Source organism: Mycteria americana, chromosome 2 (assembly GCF_035582795.1).
Source record: "Mycteria americana isolate JAX WOST 10 ecotype Jacksonville Zoo and Gardens chromosome 2, USCA_MyAme_1.0, whole genome shotgun sequence".
Lineage (NCBI taxonomy): Eukaryota > Metazoa > Chordata > Aves > Ciconiiformes > Ciconiidae > Mycteria > Mycteria americana.
This window is the reverse complement of record NC_134366.1, coordinates 53,786,343-53,811,285: the sequence shown is the minus strand read 5'-3', so window position 1 is coordinate 53,811,285 and position 24,943 is coordinate 53,786,343. Positions and strand designations below refer to the sequence as shown.

The 24,943-nt window shown below is 41.5% G+C and overlaps 1 protein-coding gene across 5 annotated transcripts in view; it reads right to left on the bottom strand.

Annotated features, from left to right (window-relative positions):
• ELMO1 (engulfment and cell motility 1) overlaps nt 1-24,943 on the bottom strand; it is a 312,440-nt gene that overhangs the window by 256,086 nt on the left and 31,411 nt on the right. For 4 of the 5 annotated variants that reach the window (XM_075493469.1, XM_075493466.1, XM_075493468.1 and 1 more), the window contains exon 3: nt 7,834-7,983. In XM_075493469.1, coding sequence (XP_075349584.1) covers nt 7,834-7,911 — 78 coding nt within the window. In that variant the 5' untranslated portion in view covers nt 7,912-7,983. Of the gene's footprint in view, nt 1-7,833; nt 7,984-17,203; nt 17,223-24,943 lie in introns of those variants that run through there. The other variant, XM_075493471.1, reaches the window with a different exon arrangement.

The following is a 24,943-nucleotide window of genomic DNA, read 5'->3' as shown; positions in this document are numbered from 1 at the left end:
GTCCTAACAAGCCATAACATTCCCTGTTTCCTCAAGTACTTTGTAAATAGGGACGCCAAGTCAAGAGTACCGAAGGGTTATAAAACACCTAGGGACACACAGCGGTGGCTTACAGCATGTTTGCCTGCAACATACTCACACCACATATTTAAAATACAGTTCTCAGAGGACCCAAAGAGCTACAAAGCAGAGCTTTAAGATGTGGCTCTTCACACAACCACTTTATTAGGTGAACATACCTTTGAAAGCTGAATGAAGAAACCCCAAACCCACAGCTCATGACTGACACATTGCTGGCCTACCAGGGTAGAAAAGTCTCTACAAGAAGGCACAAAAAGTTTATACCGTGGGATTTTTGGTAGTAGTCTCTTTTGTACTACAATCTTGGAGTTCTCTAAGGAGAATATAATTATATCATGAAGTCCACCTGGATACTCCAGCTGGCCAGAATCTGAATGAAGTACCTTGTAATTAGTTCAGTGGTGCGTAACTCCAGGAATCTCATCATTACACATCCCCTTTAAATATAGCAGAATTAACTTTTAAGAGATAAGACTCCTGCTGGTTCTTAAAAAACTGTGCAGATGCAACAATCTTACAGTCATGTTCAGCTTTCATCTTGAAAATGCCATCAGCTGCAGGCAGCAAACTTCAGGCTCCAATAGGGAGTGTCTGGCTAGCACTGTGGGGCTAACAAAATCAGAGCCAGAAAAAACAAACCAACCCACCCAAAACAAAACAAAAAAACAACAAGGAGAGAATTAATGAAGTGTTTCATCTCTTATGTTGGAGAGCAGGAACACTGGGATACTATCTCTGCAGGACCTCAAGTGTCTCCTGACTCTACTTCCACTTCTATAAGAAAATATTTAACTGTCTACTGCATTTAATGTTTCCCAACATAGAAGACAGCACCAAGTAGAAAGCATAAACAGCATCCATTAGACTGTAACCCACTAAATATTTCTTTTTCTTTTTTTTCCCCCATTTCTTTTACAATTTCTAACCCTTCTCCACAGCTATTGCCTCTTCAGTCTATTAAGCTTTGCTGTCGTCTCTGTATTCAACAGTATAAGACAAAGTTTTTATGTATTTTTCAGTGATGAGGTCCCAGCCACGCACCACGGGACGTCAGTTCACAGCCTTGAAAGATGCCAACCAACCAGTGGGAATGTGGCTTTGGACAAGTCAGACTAATAAAACGTAACATGTGATGATAACATTGCCCTTTTATCCAGGATGGCTGGCTGCCACCACAGCAAAGAACCAGAGCTCTAATGATGACTACTTCAACCCCACAGTCCTGTAAGAAAAGAAATCATATTTTTCAACACCCATTGTAATTAACAATGATTCGTTCATTATGTTAACAAAGCACTGTCTATGTATATACGTGTGTTAGTGCACTGAATTATATCCAGTGCATTAAAACATCTGCATTATTGTTTCCAAGGTTTTTCTTTTGCTGAACAGCTTCCCCCCGCCAAAAAAAAAAAAAAAAAAAAGAAAAGATGGAGACCTTTCATTAGTCCAACAAAGAAAATGGCACATGAAGTTAGTGGATATGATTTCCTTACCAGTTCTATTAATAATCCCTGATGGTAACAAAACTGAAAGGATTATAAAATGTTAAATATTTTCACTATGTTTAAATGCTGGTTAGTATCTGCTTTATAAACAGCTTCATCTTCAGTTTTGTGAAGCTGAAATACTGACAGATACAACAAGGAGCAATAAAACTCATTAAATTATTGTTAGCATCTGTTTAACACCTAAAAGTTGATTTTAAGCAAGCCCTACCTTTAGTAAACTGCCTTAAGCTAGCTGAGTGTTTTTCAGTCTTTTTGATAAGGCAGCCACCTTTTGGCTCATCTATCTTCGGGTAAGTTTCCCATCAGCAGCAACCAAGGTCCTCCTTCAGAATGGCCAAGATACAGCTGCAGTGGCCGTCCTCAAGCACTAACTCCCTTCCCCAACGTGACAGAAAGGAGCTGCTGCTAGCAAATACAGGCAGGGAACAGTTTTATAAGTGTTCCTTGTGTAAGATTCCCCCCCACCCCCCAAGCTGCTTCCTAGTCCTCTATCTTCAAGAAACTGAGATCTTGTCAGCTGTTAAAGGCACCAATGTTTCCCTTAACTACTTTAAACTCATGACGTGCAATAACATTGGAACTCTTCACAATATTCACATCAAAAAGCATCAGTAGCTCCAGCTACTGCAATACTTTTTGGATAGAGTTCTTATCATTTTGCAGGTTTGTGGGAATGAGGTAAGAGCCTCTCTCCTCCTTCATCCCCTCAGCACTAAACCCCTTGATTTTGAAGGAGTCAGAGTCTGGAGCCAGAACCAAGCGCAGGGAGCAACACTTCACCGTACAGCCTCTGGTACAGAGAGCCATCAATATCCCTTTCTTCTTCATCACTTGAATGATGCTGGTGCTCACTAATATTGCATACATTTAGACTTGTGACGCTAGGATTGTATTGGTATACTGCTATTACTAGTGACAGCACTTGCAGAAACTACAGCTATTTTTAGTCCACACACATGGCAGAAGTGAGATGCCACTTTCTTTTCTCTAATTAAGCATTTCACAATCCCTTTTGAACTACTTTTCTCCCCAGTTTGAGAAACACTGCACTAAATCAATTAACAATCCCCAAGGGTCCAGATTTAGGTCTGAAATCCAAAACGATTTGAAAATGCCCTTTAAAAAAAAAAATCTTACTGGTTTCCTTTTAATATGCAGTGAAGTACAATGACTTCTCTGAAGAAAAAAACCCAATTAAAATGACATTTATAGCATACACTGGCAGAAGATAAGAGACAACTTGAAAGACACTCTTAAAAGATAAACTTGCTGACTAAATCTAAACCTTAGAGAAAGCATTAATGTAGAGCAGCCCCTGGTTCCTCCCATGTGCTGCACTGCACTGTATTAACATGAAATTGTCATTTGACAGTGCTCCTGTAAATTTTGCCCACTATACCACATTTGTGCTTTGAAAAGCAAAACAGCTTTTTTTATTTCTTTTTCCTTTTTTTGGCTAATGTAAAGATTCACATCTGCTAATTTAATCTATATTTAATGATCTAGTAGATAAATCTGGGGGAAGAGACTGTACAGCCAAGTTAAATTACAAACCATTCCTTTCTGTAGGAACAGTGTTTACCTCCAATAGTGAGGAAGTTCATCCCCGAGTTTAGAGAAATCTGGTTTTAGTATAACTTGTGTTAACACGCAAGAGTGGATTTGAATGAGATAAGCTAAAATAGTTACTGTCCCCAAATATCCATCTTATGCCTCGCCTGGAAGCTGCTTCCCCTGCAGCAGGAACAGTGAAGCTGTAAACCCACAGAACAAAGTATCCAGGTAACCTAAAACCAGCACTGGCTTACCTAAAATAATTTGTGCTGTAAAAAAAACCCAACAGTTGAGAAGGAGTTATACGTAATGGCCACAAATTAAAGTATGCAAATTTCTATCTGAACACAAGAAATAACATCCTCTTATGAAATGGCTATTTCTGGGACAAAGAAAGAGAAGACGGAAGAGATCAGCCAACATCCCAGTTCACCTGCACAGAGCCCGTGTGGCCCTACTCTTAACATCTTCCAGAATAATCAGCCAGAAGATTGGGAGAAGAAGGTAACAGGCAGTTAGCGTCTACCATTCATTTCTCCCCCAGACGGCATCCCTAAGAAGTCCACAAAAAGATCCCCATGCAAATTCAGACACCAACCCATTTCCATTCCTCCCCTTATGTGACAGGAAGACTTAAAAGTGGAAGATCATCCCTATACCCAGCTCTTAAAGTCATAATCAAATATTTTCATTAAAAATTAATTTTTACCACAGCACTAATATTGCCAGTAGGGATTTATGCACAGGGGAAGAGTCTAGATGTTCTTTTTCAAATTTATAATTGAGGAAAGTGATGAAAATGAGGGGAAACCCAAATGAAATACAATTATTCTGGAAGAGAGTAACTGAATTCAGTCAATTCCATCTCTCAAGGAGAAAGCAGGAAAGTACATTAGCTTGCACATGCTTTAAAATCAGCTTTAATGCATACAGGCAACAGCCAGTTGCTAAGTTTACTGCAACTTAATTACTCCCCACCTGGTAAGAGAGAGGCGGTACATAATATGCAGTTTTGCCCTCCTTGTTTAAAACAACTTTCCAGGAAAAAAGCAGTTGTACTATTTGACGTCAGGGTTTTACGTTTCAATGAATGAGAAGAAATGTTAGACACAGAGGCTGGTTCTGAAAAGCACTTAATTATATATTAATTGTGCAGGCAAAGAGTCTCTCTAACTCAGCGAGACTAATTTTGTGTGACTAAAGTTAAGACCATCATTGATGAACCCAGACTGACAAACCTACAGAAACATAGTGGGAAGCATCAACTAGAAAAAGCCGTGTGCCCCATGAAGTCCAGGTTGTCAGAAGTCATGCGTCTGAAAGGGAGGTTTTTAATGTAAAGTTTAACAACATTTGGTGGAAAAAAATACTCATGAGCTCTTTTCAGGCCCAACACCTTCCCATACACCATTGTCAATCACTGTGGTTTCACAATGACATTTCCTCGTTTTGAAAATATTTCATTCTCTTCATTGCTAAGCAAAATATACATATACACAGCAGGTGAACTGGGATACTGTGCAACTGAATATAAATACTACCAAGCGTATACAACAAGCAACCTAAAAAAAAAAATCAACCCAGATTTTCCTCTGATCTCTTATACAGTATTTGTACTACAATATTTGGAATAGCCTCAGTACCCTGTAAGATAAAGAACTTGCGTCATGCTACAGTGAGGTTTTTTTGTTGTTCTTTTTAAAGTAATAATACAGTGCTGTTCTCTTAAATACTGTTTTTCTTGCTGGTAAGGGATCAGAGAGGGAGGAAACTGGTAAGGCAAAGTTTTTAGGATTTTCTGAATTTACGTCAAATGGTGCTTGAATGAGCAGATCCCACGTGGGAGACAGGCACCGGCTACAATGTCTGGTCAATGGGCAAGTCATTCCTCTTTTCTGCCTTCCTTTTCCCTCCTCCCCTTTATCATCTCCGACAGCTAGCCATCTGAGGTATGAATCATCTCCTCCACTACAGCTCTTCAACTAAATAGATGTTTTAAAGGAAACAGATTGGGGAAAAGTTAGCATTAAATGAACCAAAGGCAGAGCTGTATGTTTAGAAGCATGTATCACCCTCTGTTTTCAGGGCTCATTCCCACATTGCTCCCATCCCTGACCAAGGCAAACGTGCAGGTTTGTGTGTATCGGTAGGTCCTGCACCTGGGTCGGGGCAACCCCCGGTATTAGTACAGGCTGGGGGATGAAGAGATTGAGAGCAGCCCTGTGGAGAAGGACTGGGGGGTACTGGTGGATGAAAAGCTGGACATGAGCTGGCAATGTGCGTTTGCAGCCCAGAAGGCCAACTGTATCCTGGGCTGTATCAAAAGAAGCGTGGCCAGCAAGTCAAGGGAGGTGATTCTGCCCCTCTGCTCTGGTGAGACCCCACCTGGAGTACTGCGTCCAGCTGTGGAGTCCTCAGCACAGGAAAGACGTGGATCTGTTGGAGCGGGTCCAGAGGAGGGCCACAAAAATGGTCAGAGGGCTGGAAACCTCTCCTATGAGGAAAGGCTGACAGAGTTGGGGTTGTTCAGCCGGGAGAAGAGAAAGCTCCAGGGAGACCTTATTGCAGCCTTTCAACACTTAAAGGGGGCTTATAAGAAAGATGGGGACAAACTTTTTAGTAGAGCCTGTTGCAATAGGACAAGGGGTAATGGTTTTAAACTAAAGGAAGGTAGATTCAGACTACATATAAGGAAGAATTTTTTTTTTAATGATGAGAATGGTGAAACACTGGAACAGGTTGCCCAGAGAGGTGGCAGATGCCCCATCCCTGGAAACATTCAAGATCAGGTTGAATGGGGGTCTGAGCAACCTGATCTAGTTGAAGACGTTCCTGCTCATTGCAGGGGGATTGGACTAGATGACCTTTAAAGGTCCCTTCCAACCCAAATTATTCTATGATTCTATGGTATTAGGAAGGGATGTTTCTTTCCCATCTTCATTTCTTGTCACCACACCTGTATTTTCCATGTCAGAAAGGTGAGGGAGGAGACCCTCAACCTTCATTCCCCCACTTCCCCCTGCATCAGGAGCAGGCTGCTGTTAGCCTTCTCCCTTTCAACCTTATTTTCCCTCCTCTTCTTCCTCCCCATAAAGTGGTATGAGGAAGCTTGAACACAACTTGGCAGGCTGGGTTGGAAAAGTTCTACCTGACATAAGTCAGCATTGATCTTTCTTGCCCACTCTAAATCATATATAATAAAGGTAAAAACAAGGCTCCAGGACAGTAAGCTAATATTTCAGATAAGGTACGAGGGTTTTTTTGAGACTTACTTTAAGCCCTTTTATAAATTAAAAACAATCATTTTGTTATTATTTTACTGCGGCTTGGAAGCCAACTGCATAATATTTGTTCATTTTTGTCCCCACTGTACTCGGTAGCAATAAGCTGTTGTTCACCATGACTAACATGCATCTTCCTCTGAACACAGTGTGCAGTGTCTACCATTTGTTATATAAGAAGAAAAAAGTAAAACATTCTTCATTCCAGAAGGCAAGAGATTTGTATCTGTGGATATATGCTTACTCAAAAACTTCAGCAAATGAAAATGGAGAAGCTTGGCAGGTCTGGAAATCAAACCATAAAGTGCTAAATGCTTAGGAACTCCCCTTTCCCCTACAGGGGCTTTCAGTGTGCCTGAAAAACATACTGCTGTTATTCCAGCCACCCTCTAGTACCATGTTTCCTCAAAGTTCACGCAGGAATTTCTCAGGCATATGCCACAGAAGGGTTAACTAGAAGTCAAACTGATTGCACTGCATGAAGAAATTAGGATCCCATTTCTAAAACATTTTCAGCATGAATTCAAATTTTCTCCTCTCCAATAGGACTTTATAATGTACTTGGTCCCCAGATACACTAGGGTCTAAAGCACATTATTAAACACTTTCCTTCGCTCTGAATACTATTTACAGAAATAATAATTATTCTAAAGAGGTAACATGCCGTACGATTTCAAAACATTATGGGTAAGCTGTTAAATATTAAAGATGTTGCTTTTAATATTAATGCATGTGCCACAAAAACAATCTCGGAGAAGTCCAGAACATAAAACACAGCACTTGTATAACTTGGATTTGGTTTGTTTCCCTACCGCCCCACAATTTCCTACAAAGTCTTTAATTCATAATTTTGAATTTGTCAGCTTCTGTACACTGCCTCAAATCAGTCCATGGGGTCATCGCATTAGAAATAACCAGATAAACAGGACAACCCCTGAGATCCCGCTATGGAACAGCAAAGATCCTCCTGCTCACAGTGCACCACTACTTAAGTTCCAAAATCTGCACTTGCTGCAGCCATTCAGTATGATCATACTCCAAATGCAAAGCATTGACTAAAAATTTGTAAAGACTTTCCACCCAGAGGTAACAACATTGCCACAATTTTACAATGGAACAAACTAAGGCATGAAAGTGTTAAGTGGGTCACACAAGCAGTAAATGCCTTATTTAAGCAGCTGTTTAAGAAGAAAAAGCAAATTAAAAAAACATCTAAACACATCAAAAACATTAAGCAGTAAGAGAGGAAGAGGGTTACACCCCTTATAAAAAACACCTTCTACCACACATGCACTCACAGAAACATAGGTGCGCATCTAAGTAAACATAAATGCAGTGACACACACACGCAGAGAAGAACTTATTTACACACAGGGCCGGCCGAGCGCACGTACACAGGCACTTACTTGATCTATTTCCATTAACTTGGGGAAAGCACCCGGCCATTCGATCGCCACCTTCACTATATCAGCAGGAGGGGGCATTGCGACGCTGCTGTTCTTCGGAGCCAGTACAACTGGACACTAAATACTGCAGAGAGTCTCTCTCATTCACACCTGCAGGGGAAAAAAAAAAAAAATACAGCAGTTCAGACAGAACTCCAGCGCTGCCGCTTTGTCTCCTACATTTTGCCTGGCTGGGCAGGTGGATGAAAACATATGTGTGTATGTATGTGCAAGAGCAGAAGAATGGCACATATTACAGAAGCAAACACAGGACACAACACACTGTACAGCTCGACAGTCTGTTAGAAAGATGGCTGAAGCACTGAAATGTACGGTGAATAATAGGCATGCATTAGATTTAAATAGAGAAACTATTTTTAAATAGTATTAAATATGCTGGTGGGGAAAAGCGACAAACTAGAGGAAGCTCCTGTTACAGTGTCACTCCTGGAGTCCCAGGGAACGTGACCAAATCGGTTAAAGCTGGCACTCCAGGAGAAGAGATTGCCCAGGAAGTTATGGCCAGGAAACACTGTTTCTTTTAACTATAGCAATGATCTTCTGGGTGTTCACAAATAGATCACTGCACTATAGCAACCAGGATGTCAGGAAGAAGGCAGAACACACAGCAGTTTCCACATATACATATACACACACACACATATCCTCACCTAACGGATCCAGATACACCCATATATAAATACTTCTTTATGGTAAACATCAGACACGTGAATACACAAGGATGTAGTATACGTTCACAATGATATAATCAGCTACATAAAACATCATAGTTCTGCAAGAATATGAATATCAATAGGATCTCATGTCAAATAGTGCAGACTGTGAATTTTGGGGAAGGAAAGGAAAAGGGAAGAACCAAACCCTCAGGTTTTGCAGAATTTAAGTTCTGTCTCTTTTGGCTCATCAAAGTTTGTAACCTCGCAACAACAACAAACGTTTTTCAAGCGGGTGTAGTGCCTCTCTGGGCTTGCAAACAAACCTTCTGCACCACTCTCCCAGCCCGGTGGCAGCAGGACAGCCACTGAAGTAGCAAAGCTCTGCAATTCTCAGACACAGCAACCCATGCACCCTCCTGCAGTCTGGGAGGCTCCTGCTTGCTTTGCCAAGTCCTCCATGCCAACCACAGCATTTCCCGCGCGCTCTGCTGTGACCCGGCAAAACGCCATTACGTATGACAAAACGAGAGAAGCTTTAGAAATCCCCAGAGGTGCAGTCCCACTTCTTCTTAGCAGAAAAGAGAAGGAAGTGGTGAAAGCACAGACACATGCTTGCACATATACCCTTTAAAAGAGCTAAGGCAAAAGATGAGCTGACAGAAAATACCAGACATCCAAAAGCCACGAACAGGTACAGGAAAAAAAAGGCTCTGACCATCTTCAGTTGCTGCTTCAACTAACCCAGTCTAACAACCCTTCTCCAATTGCAGCAGAAGCATGAACTCAGATCAGCCTGAACAAAATCATGAAACCATCCCTTTATCAAGAAATTCTGTACCTTCATCTCATACTACTTCGAAGTAGGAGTTTGTCCAGCCTTCATGTACATGGCTCTACCTTTCCTTTTTTCTTGTGTGTCTTCTGGTCTACTCTGAAAAGGCTCAGTCCTGTGTTTACAAGCCCTGTTACATTCTACATAGAGTTCTCAACACATACTATAAAAGCAATTTACGAACTTTAACACTCCAGCAATTTATTTCCAACAATGGCAGTTCTGATGCCGACAGGATCGCACATCACCACAAAGCAAAGCACAAGGCAGTAAATAAGACAATGGACGGTCTATAAATAAGACTGGATTGCAGGAAGTGCCTTGAAAGACTAAACAACGTGATTAAGAAACACAGTGATATTGTCTACATTTGGTAGATGTTACAGGGACTGGGAATAAACACAATTAAAGCATTTAACTGGCTTGCTGGTCATTAAGAATAGTCAGACATTCACTTTTGGTTGTCTTTTCCCCCGTAGAGCTTGAGTGGATGCAAAGCCCCCACCATTTCTCCCCTGCCACCTCACGTTCCCGCCATTTGCATCTCCCACGAGAGCTCCCCTTGCTGCATAGCGCGCTGGCTCAACTAACCAGCGAAAAAGTAATTTTGGTCATCTGGTTTTTACCACGTTCAAGTCAAACAGCTTCCCAGAGGTGGCACAACGGGGGGGGGGGGGGGGGCGGGGAGAGAGGCAAGACTTGTTGGCAGCAATGAGCTGTTAATCCACCTCCACAGCCAAATGAAACAGACCTTAGCGCCTTTTTGCTCCCACACTCACAGTGAGGGTGTTTCCCTCCTCCTCAGCAGAACGGTGTTCGGCAATCTCTGCCTGGTGACGTTTTGGCATTAAACCGCCCGCAGCACCTAAGCGGAGCTGGCTGACCCAGTGCCCAGCTGACAGGCCTCTCCCCGCACGCCCTGGCAGGAGGGACGCTGGAAGCCAGCCAAGGCCTCAGCCACAGCCTGAGTTTACCGGCCACAACACAAAAAGAGCAGCAGCAGTTCCTGCCAGACAAACTTGACTGAGGACGGCTTCAGATGAGTAAGTTCTTATTTTCAACGGTTTTATCCCCCCCCCATGTTTCTTCGACAGTTTTCACAAAAAAAATCATCTGTAGGCCACTAAAGTGAGAGAGGGGAGACCTATAAAAACAATAGAATCCAACTAATACATGGGCAAACACACTTTCTTTTGACTAGGAAGACAGGGAGGCAACTTGGAGCACTGTTGCCTCTCATGGCAAGAGGCGAAGGGAAGGTCAGTAACGCACAGCCCAATACCTCCCCAGGAGGTTAGCCAACTCCAAAGCTCACGATGAATGCTGGAGGGGAAAAAAAATAAAAACAAAAACAAACCAAAAAACATACCACACAATGATGATTCGTGGCCACTGGCCATGACGATGAAAACAGAACGACATCATGCAGCAATAAATTTGCAAAAAAATTCCACTCTCACATACAAATGCAGGCATTAACCCTCATTTTGCTTTAGCAAGTTGTGGTCCATCTCAACAAGTAACACAGGAAGAAAGCAAACGGTTTAAGAAAGAAGAGCCAAGGGAAGCTGACAGTAAGTTAATCAAATGCAGCTATGGATTTGCATTCCAAAGCAAGGTGCAAGAGAAGTCTGCCACAGCATTCAGAAGGCAATTTCAATATGACTATTTTTTAATGCAGGCTAGCACAGATCTCCTACATAATTATAATTATTAATATACATATGCTTATACAGTCATAAAACACAAAGCATAGTGACAGATCTTTAACTAATACAAATGGATGTAGTTCCACTTCTCCCACCAGGAAAGACCAACTCAGACACATCAGTGTGGTCTGAATGCTGAAAAGCATATATAAAATTGTCACTGCAAATTTCTTTATGCTTCTCACTGGTCGTCCCAGTCAAGCGTTCTGACTTTTTTTTTCCTAGTTTATAATCTTATGACTCCAATGCAGGATCCAAAAGGTAATTTAGTTTTGTTCTACCTTTGTGGCAATGCCAGAAACAAATATTCTTTTTTTTTTTTAAGGCCAAAATAGATGTTTAGCTGTCATCACAAAATTATGATTGCAACGAAAATTCTGCAGTCTACACTGCTGACAATTACAAATTACCTCCTATTTATTCCAGTGGCACGCAGTGTGTTAGCCACTGCTCAGTAAAATAAGGAAGGCACAATTCCTGGTATGAAACGCTTCCAATTTAGTAAGCAATTCTCATGATGTGAATGAAGAACTAGAACTCATTTCAACTGCTTTTTGTTATGCCAGCAGCGTGAAAAGCAGCGAAAAGGATATGGGCATCACTAACGGGTCTAGTTATGGAGTTTTCTCAAGTGCAATTCCTTTTTTTCTCCCAGCGGGATCCAAGAAGCACTGGCACGTAAAAGCAACTTTGCAACTCATTTTTACAACGTTTATTTTCAAGGCAGAATCTGAAGGCAACAGGATGCATGCATGAGCATGAGTGTATGAAGTGGAGGAGGGATCTGAGGAAAAGGAAGACAACTTCCTGTTATTTTCCCTAATGCATGCCTGCAGCTGTAACCTGGAGAAGGTTTAAACAACTTCCATGCTAAGTAGCACACCATTTTACAATTTGAGGGAGAAAAGCCACAACCAAAACATCCCTACCACTACACTTTCTTACATCAATAGGGTTTTCAGAACTATGACAGATTAGCCCATTAAAGTGCAAATTCTGCAAGTTATTGTTATTACCACATACAGTATATTTCTGTATTTCAACCATGCCATGCAGTGCTTCCAGTGGTCTACTAAATCCGAGTAATAAACACTCAAGTTGGAAATCAAAGTATGTTAAATTTAAGGCAAAAATGCATCAGCACAGACACGCAAGCTCTCAATTTACCTGCCTGGCTCTGAGGGATTAATACAGCACATATGTCGGTAAAACATATTGACTTTTCCCCTTCTACCTATGCATTGCACATGGAAAACAGGATTTTATTCATGTATGAAATGAGTTCTCAGTAGAACTTCTTTAAAAAAAAAACAAAACACCACAACAACTTGTTTTGCAATTTCCCTGGCACTTTCCATACAAAGATCTCAAAGAACTTTAAATTACTTATAGCTATCAGAGCACATCTCTCAAGAAATAAACTGTATTCTAAGTCTATAGACAGGAGATCAAATGAAGGCAAATAGGAGTTATGTGACTAGCAGTTCTAGTCATATATGAAAACAGCAGCCTACAACAGCTCATTTCTTCTTTTACAGAAGAGAGGTAATATTCAAACAGCAGGCCAGGTCATTTCATGAACAGCTTGAGTAAGGAAGTTAATGATTAAAGAGTGACCGAAGGAACGCCACGTGCATTTGAGAATTTAATAAAACAAAGCATGTGTTTCTCCTCCCCGGACAAAAGGCAGCATATATAGGAATCACCTGAAGCTGGCACAGATCCCCCCACTCCTGCCTCGCAGGCAGGTTTTCCCACGGCATTTCTCAATGGCAAAACAAGGCGAACGGAGGGGAGGGCAGTAACGCAGCCAGGACAAGGCAGGATGCAACGGGTGCCAGCAGGGAGCTGAGCCCCGGCCGGCCACGCAGGGACCCGCAGTGGGAGGAGAGGCACTCGAGCCCCTCCGCTCAGGACCTTACGTAAGTAACCGCTTCTTGTCAAACCTCATCAGCTTCCTCCGCTCGGCTCCCGCCGCCCCAGCAAACAGAAACTAAGTGGCAAGTTCAGCTGGAAGGTCCCTCGGGGACTAAATCTGATTAACGATTTGAGAAAGATAATCCAACGCTGGATTAATATCCCCCAAGAGAGTAATTTTTGGAGTTAAACTGCATGACTGAACAGCCGAGTCTAAGGAGCTGTAAACATGCTTTACCATCTCTGGAAGAAATAAAAACAGGGCACAGAAGCCAGGGGGCTGGATGTACACTTTGTGTGCATAAAAAGGCTTTCATGCTGCCTTCTTCCCTTTTGTTACGTGTTTGGTGCTATTCACCCCTGAACTAGACAGGAGTCAAAGGCCCAGCAGACCCATGTCAATAAAGTCCACAGATGCTTTGCCACAAACGGAAGATAAAGCTCTACGGGAGCTATGAACTATATTCCAGTAAGTGATGGAAAAGAGGGGGTGATCTCAGAGAGCAGACAACCCGGGGGGCTGCTACCCCCTCTGCAGCAGCCACCAAAACTGCAGGAAGACCTGACCCTGCTTGACAGACTTTCCATGGTTTAGAGCAGTCCGTCAGCTTCCCAACGGGAACATTTCTTTGAAGCTGAACCCGCAATCTGCTGATCAGTAATGCGTCATTAGCCCAGGAATGCACCATTTAATATTATGATAAAATGAGCTTTGGACCCTTCAGGTTTAAATACACCACTTTTCCTCTCTAAAATACCTGGAAACCTAGTATCGGAGAAGATTTTCGGAATATGGGTGTGAAATATACAGAACAGGACAGTTTTTGCCACTGGCGAAGCCGCCCAGGAAAGGTGGTGAACACTCATGTGGTTATCACCTGTCTCATTCTCACATACCCATAACCTTTCTTCACAATTTCATTCCAAGTATTTTACCTTTCCCACCGTCGTCTTGTTGTTCCTCTCCTTAGGAAGCATTTTATGTGGTTGAGGTTTCACTACCATTGACAGGCCCACTTTCAAAAAACTACTCTTCAAAACTAGAGAGAAAAGTAGGCTTTAAAGGGTGCTTGAAAAGAAAAGGTGGAGGGAAACACAACAGACTGGAGGTACTCAGAATACAGGCAAGCAGGCTGTCTGGTCTTGCTTCTAAAGCACATATTGACGCATACCAGAAAAGTTCAGGTACTTATTTAACGTGAACTCCTCCTCTTCTTGGAAGATCATGCTTGGAAGATGTTTTGGCTGTGATAGAGTTAATTTTCTTCATAGTAGCTAGTATGGGGCTATGTTTTGATAACACAGAGATGTTTTAGTTGTTGCTGAGCAGTGCTTATGCTAGTCAAGGACTTTTCAGCTTCCCATGCTCTGCCAGGTGCACAAGAAGTTGGGAGGGGACACAGCCAGGACAGCTGACCCCAGCTGACCAAAGGGATATCCCATACCATATGGCGTCATGCTCAGCATATAAAGCTGAGGGAAGAAGAAGGAAGGGGGGGACATTCAGAGTTACGGCGTTTGTCTTCCCAAGAAACTGTTACGCATGGTGGAGCCCTGCTTTCCTGGAGATGACTGAACACCTGCCTGCCCATGGGAAGTAGAGAATGAATTCCTTGTTTTGCTTTGCTTGCGTGCACAGCTTTTGCTTTACCTATTAAACTGTCTTTAGCTCAACCCATGAGTTTTCTCACTTTTACCCTTCCGGTTCTCTCCCCCATCCCACCATGGGGGGAATGAGCAAGTGGCTGTGTCATGCTTAGTCACTGGCTGGTGTTAAACCACAACACTTCTACTAAGGAACTTTTAGTTACATGTCTATAATTCAGGAGAGAGAGGACTAAAAACTTGGTTTTGATTATTCAAGGTATCTGAACCTTTGTGGCAATTTAATTAACACTCATATACTATCCAGTCAGATAAAGATGCTCTGTTTACTCAAGATGTTAATATCTGAGCTCTTCAAACTAGAGAGCAGGAAAGTACCAAACTCAAGTATTCAAAAGACTATTCCAATAAATTTTAAAAAAATATTAAAAAAAAAACCCAAAAAAGCCACAACAACCACCATACCAACAATAACCCAGCAGTCAAAGGGGTAAGGTCTATCTAGCTTCACCAAAAAAGCATGATTTTTCAAAGGTACTGAGTACCTGCCTAGCATGTGGAAGTTAAAGACCATGGCACATATCAAGTACAGAAACAAAATCAAACACTACTCTGAATAAAACATTAGAATCCACTTAAACTTTACACAGTTTATGAAGGCTTGCTGCTTCGTTTGGGGTTGTTTCTCATCATTGGGCTGTACCCCAGACGTTTCTAAACTGAAGCAAGCAGCAAAACTATTTCTTAAAATCCAGCTGAATACAATTTTCTTTTCCTACCTCTCAGGGTAGTCTCACATAACCTGAGAGGTAGAAGGGAACTATTGGGAAAGAGATGAAGCCTCAATTTCAGCCAGTGGTGCTGCTGTTCTTAACGGGTTGTAAGGACAGAATGAAACTTTTCAGCAATAAGAAAGTTGGAGGGGAGAAGAAAGGAAAAAGGAAACTAGTACTGTGAAACAGCAACTGAAATAAAGCAATGCTAAATATTACAACTCAAAAGGATGGATGCAAATTTTTGGGGGGGAGGGTGCTTTTTAATGCTTAAGCTAAGTCCATTGGACTCCAAAGGAGTCCAATGTAACTGCAAATGGAGTAAGTTTATTAGAGGCTGGTTGAAAATATGCTGAAGAGAGACGGAGAAAGTTCATAAAAAGTGCTGTGACTCAGGAAAGCAATTTTGAGCACAGTACTACTAAGAGTAAAGAAATAGCAAAAGGTCACAGTCCTCTTTTCTAGCACTAGCAAGATCTGGCTATGGTACTTGGGACTTTCCTAGCATTTGGATAAATCAGGGGGCTAGAAAGGACACACAAAAGAGCATCTTGAATCAAGATGATAACACTTTATTGCTTCGCTTCAGCAGAGGCCAAATCAAGACAATGGTGACTGGCTATATTCCAAAGGACGTAACAGATACAAGAAGGTAAGCACAAGGTTGGGAGAAACCCTAAACTTCCTGCTAGAAGCAAGATGAAGCAGCAGTATAAAAAGCAAAGAGAATTTTTTACCCTATCAATGCTTATGACACATACAGAGGAACTAATGGTACAGTCAGGAAGTTAGCAGTCAAATGGAGGAAGAGAGGGAAACAGAGATGCGTGAATGCTAAAGGAAATAACCAAGTTAACTGACAGCACAGACAGGATGTCGAAGGTTGAAACAAACAGAATTATATTCTAAAGAAATCATTCTGCAAAGAGAAGTACTGTGGAAAAGAGAGACACATTGATAATCTACAATGAATAAGCAGAGCCTGATGCTCATCAGAAGTAAAAGAAACAGCAAAAGAAAGATTGGATACCATTTATGAGTTTAATGAAGACACAAAAGTTTTGAAGACACCAGCCTTTTGCTTCAGGCACTGACTCCAGTCTTCGAAGATGACAAAACCCAAGAGAATGAAAAACACACCTGTCAGTAATCTTGCAGCAGAAAGCAGCTCCATCTACAGAGGTGTTCCTACCAGCACTGTTTCTCTTATACATACTGAAATCTGTGCATCAAAACAGCTAACAGTCAAAACACCTCACATTTTCCTGACTTCTCAGCACTATACAGTCTCTGAATCCACCCCTGTAGACTCCTAGCTCTCTGCCAGTTCACTCTCTCATACTCACAAAGACCAATTTGCCCTTAACACTTGTGGACTTCCCAGTGCCTGGTCTCTGAAGGACACTCAGCAAAACAACAAGACTGCAAATGGGAAATACAGTGATGGCCACCCAGGAAAAAAAAAGCATGGCACAGTTAATATTAGAGACCTTGTCTATAGCTAAAACTTGTGGAATAACTTGAGCTATCCTGCACTGAAAAGATTGTATCTCGAAACAATATCGGTTGTCGAGACTAATCTGGCATTTTAATGGACATTATTAAACCCACTTTGGAAACAGGAATACAGAGATGCTAAGGAAACAAACATGGACACAGTCACATCCCAAAACAACTACTATGCGTATGCCCATCCTTAACACTGATGCCACCCTGCTTTGCTGAGTACTATTCAGCCTGTGTACCTGCAGGCCTGGAACCACTGTTCCGGGGACATCCCAACCAGATAGCACCCTCCCTTTCAATGTTGACACATACCTTGGGGCCATTGTTTGTAATTCTAGATCAGGAAGAGCTTGCATACCTGAGCAATCTTCTCAATTATCCAGCCACGTTAATCGTGAGATCACTGTAAGGTAAAATACAAGCAAAAAGATACTGGAGAGTCCAAGAACAGGGCAAGCTCCAGGTTCAGACAACCAGAATGTAGACGATATTTTGGAGGGATGCTAGAAACATTTCAGAAGAAACTTGACTACAAGATAACAGCAGTGCCAACACTCTGCTCACCCAGCCCATTTGCAGGGGAGATGTATCCTGTGTAAAGCTTGGTAAACTGCGTTAAATGTGACAGTTGATAACAGGAGATCTGGGTATTTTAACAGCGGACTATTCCTTGCTCATCTCTGCATTGCAAAACCGTAACAGATGACCCTGCTTGAGCAGGGAGGTTGGACAAGATGACTTTCAGTAGTCCCTTCCAGCCTCAGCCATTCTGTGAGTACACTGACGTAATGACTCTAAGCACTCGAAGTCCTAGCCTGCCCATCTGTGTTCAAATATTGTACCTTTTCTGTACTCAACTGTGCACACAATGAGCAAAAAGAGCTGCTTTTGTAGCAGGTTGCCTTCTATGCCATAAAAAGATTCTCCAAGCACACTAAAACCAGCCGTTGGTTACAACTTAGGAACAACAATCTCCATAACTCTTCCCAGGTGGCATCCAAGAGCACTCATTCAAAAAAGATCCCAGTCTTCCATAACTTGAACTAAGATTTTAAAGATCAAGATGAAACTTTACTTCTGACAGGAAAACTACTGTAAATTGATTTTGTGTTACAGTCTAATAAGTCACATTCAAGCACTCAGTACAATTTGTAGTCGCCCCCTAATTTTACTGCACACTTTATTCAACATTAAAATCCACATGGCCCAGGGAAAGAGGAAAGAGTGATGCAAACATCATCCTTCTTCTGGTTTGAGTCATAAGCTCTAGAGAGTCATGCTGTCTTAAGCAGCAGACAACAGCTGAAAAGCTTACTGTCTCTCCCTTTTAGCAGGGACAGCAGGACAGGTTATGTGTTGACTCTGAAATTACAACCCACATGCCAACTTAAAGCCCCACCAAATCTAATTTATGCTATTATGCTGGGCTATTAAAAAAAAAAAAAAGGGGCAGGGCAGGTGGAGAGCCACCAATTCAGCCACTGCTATTAAAGCTAAAGAGAGGTGTTATGATTGCCTCCTGTTTTACTATAAGAAAAAAAGTGGGAATACTTTAACAAAGAAACTCACTCATGAAAAATACTAGCTAATTTAGTAAATACGTTTACTTCATTGCTCAGGTAACACATCATTATCAATTTAAAAGTCACCTTTGTAGTGTATATGATCTGCTTCTCCAAGCATCTTCTATCTCATAACTAACGATAATCATAAAGGTTCTCTAAGACTCCCCAAATGTCTACAGCTAATACTCGCTGTCAAGAGCTGATGACGGCACAGCTGTGTTTCCCCATCTCCATGCTCCGGTTGAAGCTCCTGCTCCAGCCTCTCTGGGAACATGCAGCGTTATGCCAAGAATGAGCAAAACACTCACTGTTTCCAAATTGGCTAATCAACGAACTGAGTGCTTAACCTTCCCACAATCCACGCATCCAGACAATGCAACCAGCACTGTCTGCACACTGAGGACTGAACTGTGCCAGCCACATTATTCTGCAAGACGACTCATGGCAGTTTCCGTCTCAGGAGCCAGAACATCAGTTGTCACCAATTGCTGCTGCAACTCAATCAACTGCTATCAAAACAGCTATTCAAAATGAACCAGCACTTGCTGTGTGATGCTTTTCTCTATTATCCTAAAAACAAATAGAGTGCCTCAAATATTTAGTATCCTCTTGATTCCACCCAGGAGTTATTGCCAAGTATTTTACCTGCGAAGAACTTAAAAATGCTAACTACAGAACAGGGAGAGCCTGGCAGCAACAGGCAGAAGGACACTATGCCTTTGCTGCATAATAACGTGCATGCCTCTAACTTACTATATAGCAAAAAAATGGATCTTCATAACTTCTTTATGTTAAAAATATTGTAATACATACATCATCCTGAGCCACCATCCTTATGTTCTCCACTAAAATGAAATCTTTCTACTCCAAAAACCTCAGGCTTCTGCCATGGCAGATCTGATGTCTCTACTTCCCCAATATCATGGCCTGGCCTCCTCCTCCCCAGTGCCAGCACTGGCACTTGTCCAGCAGGCCAGTTCAGAGAGATGGACTGTCCAAAAACTAACCCCACAAAAAAAAAACAAACCACCCAAACCAAAAAAAAACCCACCAAAACACCAAAGACATTTTCAGCCAGATTAACCCCTTGAACGCATATGCCACTCACTCACCCAAGCATCAGGACCAGCACAAGGAATGGGTAGGGGCAAAGAGGAAAGCAGGACTATAACCTGCTCATCTTAAACCATCATGGAAACATGCCCTGAGCCAAAAAAGAGGATTTATTTCACCTGTGCAAAGTTCATGGCACACAGCTGAGATTCAATTCCATAGAGGAGAACAATGTAAAAATATGCAGTTACTAAGTTCATTATGGTATGTTTCATTAACTCAATGAGCTCCTTTATAATTGTAACAGACATTAAAAGATTAAAGAATTTGGATAAAATCCAAGTACATTTTTAGTGCTCTGATGATTGCCAGAGTTCATATCTTCAGAAATATAAAGTAACACCCCTTCACCAAGTCCCCTGTGAGAGTTACCACTGTTTATCCTTTTTGCTTTCAGCCTTCAGTGTTCCCAAATTAAATTTTCCCATTGCACTTGGGGGTGAGGGGTGGCAAATCACTGTTCGGTTAACTGTCTAGTTCACTTTGACATAGTTAGAAGTGTTTCCAAATAAAGCTGTGAACTGAAGTTGACCATTTTGAACTTCCTAGAGGGCTAACACCTGGCTGAGAAGCCTTTTGTGTGAAAATGGCAACACTAAAACAAAGCACAACACAGTATCTCCGTAGCACTTTTCATCTGCTTTCAGTAGTAATTTAACATCAGTAGATCTCTAACATTCAAGTAGTAAGTGCGATTTAGCTATTAATCTCTTTAAAACAGAATGGAGTCTTCTTTCTGCCCTTCAGTAAAGCACTTTACTCTGCTGTGAAGACTAAAACATAGCTTTACAGGTTTGGCAGCATGGTGACAACAGTAAGCACAGAGCCTTACCCACTCTCATTTTACACTGCATTAAGCAATATTCACAGGTTGTACACTGAAAGTATAAGCAATTCCAAAAAGCCACAGTGCGCATCTCTACTAGAAGAATACTCCATTTTCTCTTCTCTCCTCCCACCCCGTTCTTCAGCACATTGATGCTTCAGGTTACTGTTTTTGCAGTCTTCATGCTGCATTCACAGAATCATAGTCACAGCCCGTCAGAAGGTCTTAATTTGGAGTAAGGAGCATAAGCAGGAAAGAGATGTCCTGTTTCCAAAGCTGCCAAACAACTTGCCCTGTGAAAAGTAAGTGGACTGCACATGTCTGAAGACCAGGACTTGAGTCCCATTTCATCTACAGTCCCCTACCCAACAGGGGATTCTGCTGTTCTGTCAGAGCTGGATGTGACTTCCTTCTACCTTGCTTGGAAGATTACTCCAGTATGTATGGCTCACAAAGACATTTTCTCCACAACATGTAGTTCCCAATTGCTTCTTCTTGATCTGGGCATGCAAAACTCAAGAGGACAGTGTACATGCAGAATGAAGGAAAAAGATGTTTTTGAAGATTTTTTTAAGTTTCCTTTCACATATGCCATTCTCCAAACTCTGGAGCAGGTTCTGACTAGCCACAACACCTTGACAAGCTCTCTTCTTGGGGTGTTCAAAGATTAGATGGATTTCAGCCACATCTCTTACCTTGCTGGTCTCACCCACTATGCCAACAACTTTGACCAGGACTGGGGAAAAAAAAATGATGACATTAACTCTATTTAAGGCACTTGAAGGAAATTCTGAAGCAGCAGTGCCAATAGGTAAATATGCTGCATCAGAGCCCAGGACGAAGTCTAATGCTCCCATTTAAACAAGAGAGAAAAATGTATTCTTGCATTTGCAAAACAAACCTCTTGAGACACAAAAGCCCCAGATTCTTATTTGACCTTGGTGTCATTGAGAGAATGTAATCATTAGCAGCTAGCGTAAAATACATCAGAGAAAAATAAACTGAAAAAACCCACCTTCAAATAGATCCTATATCTACCAAGTTTTTTCCCCACAGCACTGATTAAAGAGAAGAACTCCCTACCACATGTTGTAATCACACTGTTTAAATGAACAGAAAGTCTGCTTCAAAGACAAGGATGTTAAACTTGGAACCAAGAACACTTGTGTTTAATTTTCTTTTATTCAAAGGCTTTGTGTGTGGCCACGTACTTGCCCTTTGGCCCTCTGTGCCTCCAACCGCCAACTATAAAATGGAGCACCACACTTCCTCAGAGAAGTTGAGAGGCATTTAGAGGCTACAGGGGATTGTATCTAAATCAGGCTGACAGATTACCCAGAATGGGCAGCCGCCTTATTTATTCATGTGCTTGGGCAGGCTACTCACCCAGTTCTCCCTGCATTTTACCCTTCCCAGACCTCAAGGTCCTGAAAGCAGAGACTGGCTTACCTAGTTCTTGCTACCATCCTTAGTTTGAATACAACACCTGCCATTAAAAACCAGAGAGGTAGGAGCGGAGGATGCAGCTTCAGAGTCTGCTGGAAACAGTCTGTGTTCTTTTTAGCATTTCAAAGCACACTGCTGCAGTTATCCATCAGATGGGGCTTCTCACAAGAATCCCAGGTATGGACTTTGGGATGGGACAGAAAAGGGTAAACCATTTTGTGGCTCTATTTATTGGCCAATGTCTTCTAATTCTCTTACTCTGCAAAATGGAAAGATTCATTACCAGCACAAAATGACAAATACATTTCTAGGTGGATTACATACTTTAAAACAAATCAGCAAGGGAAACTAATTTCCCAGGCAAAATAAAAGCATCACATTATATTCATTTAAGCCAAGACTGAAAGAGCACACAGAACATGCTGTAGGGAGCAAGTCTGAAGTCTCATTGTCATTTTTCTTTACATATAAAGCTGTTTTTGCTTACTTTAAGAGTCCCTAAGGCATGCACAAACGTCTGCGGAGCCAATCAAAATGCAAATACCATGAAACAGCCCAGTGAGCAACTACTGCTCCCCTCTTTACCACGTTCTTCCTTCTACTCAGACTTTCATAATTTAATACGGGTGACTTTCAAACCAAAGCATACAGTGCTTTGCAGAGCCCTGAAAGTTTAAGCTGTTCTCAACTTAGAAATAACCTGTCATCTGGTTCTTTGGTTCAGTCATTTCTGGCAACTGCCTTATTTTCAGCACACACACGACAGGAAGAGACTACTGTCGTGTGACAGTTACCTCTTTCTGGCCCCAAATAATCTCTGTAGTTTTACACAGTGAAATTAATGCATGGCTGCTGGCTACCCTACCCTCCTGCCTTTGCTTTCAGTCATATAATTGCTGAAGTGGAAATACAGATGTTAAAAGACAGGCATATGACAGAAAACACTTGCCTCCTGCTTTGAAGACACATAACACAACAGCAAGATGAAAAATCCCACAGCTACAAAGGATCCTAATTTTCTCAGGGTAAGACGCTCAAAGCATCTTGCATGGAGCCGTTTCATCTCTAACAAAATCAAACTGAACTATTCCTGGTAAATTGAGGAGCTGCCTGTTTTTAACAGTTCCTTTCTTAAATCTGTCACCATTTCTCCTGGTTCATTATTCAAGCTTATTTAAGAAAGAAGAATCATATCTTAAAAGGAAGAAGGCAGCAAGGTAGTTTTGCATGCCACCAGCCAAGTTAACTACAATATGTATTGCTGCTTTCTGTTAAGAGAAACTCAACCATGCCAAAGGTTGGCAGTTTCTTCTAGCAGCTGAGAAGTAAAAAACCTTGTTGAGCACGTTTTCCTTTTGAGCAGCTACATGTGTGATGATGTATTGCAACACAGCTATTAGCCTGTGTGTGAGAAGGAAAAGCTACAGGTCTCTGCTGTCAGCTGTGTCCCTCTAAATTTTCATTTTCAAGTTTGCAAAAATATATTACATTTTTATATAGATGAAAAAGCTAGCAGTGATACCCATGAAACCTGTTTTCAAGCATTTTAGATTAGATGTCATCTAAAGCATGATTTGACCTGGATCTGTTTTTAGATTTTTTAATTACTGACTTATATGTGCATTAAAAGTCATTGCAGGCAAAAAGTCATTTGTATTTAAGATACTATTTTTGCTTTTGTACAACTTTTAAGTGATGACAGCTTTAAGACCCACTAGAGTAAGCAGGGATTAGACTTTAATGTGCTTTCCTTGCTTTTAGTATATAAAAGTTTCACATGATCAACTTTTAGAAAGAATAGCAATTGCCAGGAGTTTTACTGTGTTCTTTTTAACAAGGATGAAGTGGGGAAACACTCGTTTATTTATTTATTTTTAAATAGGACATTCATTCATAGAAGAAATCTAAGCATAATACTCACCTTTAGCCTAGGCGGTCCAATTCATCTCTCTCACCTTTAGCATTTTTTCCCCCCTTTTCTTTTCTGACAGTGTTTTATTTCCCTTTACATGACCCATTCTTCAAGCCTTCTTCCATTCCCTCAAAGAGATTACATTCACACACATGCCAACCATTTTTCCCCGAGGTGGAGGTTTTGTACCAACTGCTGCACTTTTGTCTCAGCCAAAGCACATCCCGGCTGAGATGCAACAGGGACGCTTCACCCCTCCCCAACCTCCCTCTGCACTTTTGAGGCTTTTAAAGCACATAGAAGTAAGACCTTCACTGGCAATTTGGGAATTTCAGAAGTGCACACTGATATTTCATTCTTCCTGTATTTTTTTTTAAATGTCAGATTCAAACAATCTATGCTCTGCAGAAGCCAATTACTGTAGCTTTCATGAAGGTTAAAAGTTCAAAAGGAAAGCTGGTTTCTTCATTTAGCAGCCTCTTTTCAACAATTCTGATAAAAAGACACCAAACAGCGAGCGGACGTGTAGGTATGGCAGCAAGGGGGATGAAGTGATGAGTCTCAAAGTTTTTAATTCTTTTACTTATAACTCCCCCTCTTCCACCAGATTCTGACCTCACCCTCTTCAGGGCACACCGTCCCAAATGCTAACTACCAGCAATGAGAAAAGGCTAGGAGAAACACACATTTCCTGCTGTCTTCCTCCCCACACACAGAGCAAACAGTACCTAAAGCACATTTTACCTTGAATCCTTTGGGAAAACGTGTCCCAGACACACAAAGCATAACCATGAAAATTATACCTCTTTCTCAAGCTTGCAGGCTTACTACGCCTTTTCTCAAAATCCCCTTCCTGCTGACAGATATAAATCAAGCAAGCAAACTTACTCTGTGAAGTCAAAACTTCACATGGCCACAAAAGGCTTGCTTTTAAAAAAAAAAAAAAAAAAAAAAAAAAACACAAAACACCAACATTAACTTTGCACATGAGCATAAGCACCAAAAGTAACACACCGAGTATTCTCTTGCATTGGTTTTTCTAATGAAAATACACTCTAACCACAAAAGGAAAAGCTTACGGATCAGTAATGAGGGGACTGATTCATATGCCCCAGAGAACAAGTGCTGAACAATGTACACTCAGTGAGATTTCAGCTTTATCCCTTATTAAAATAAAACCACGTGTCTGA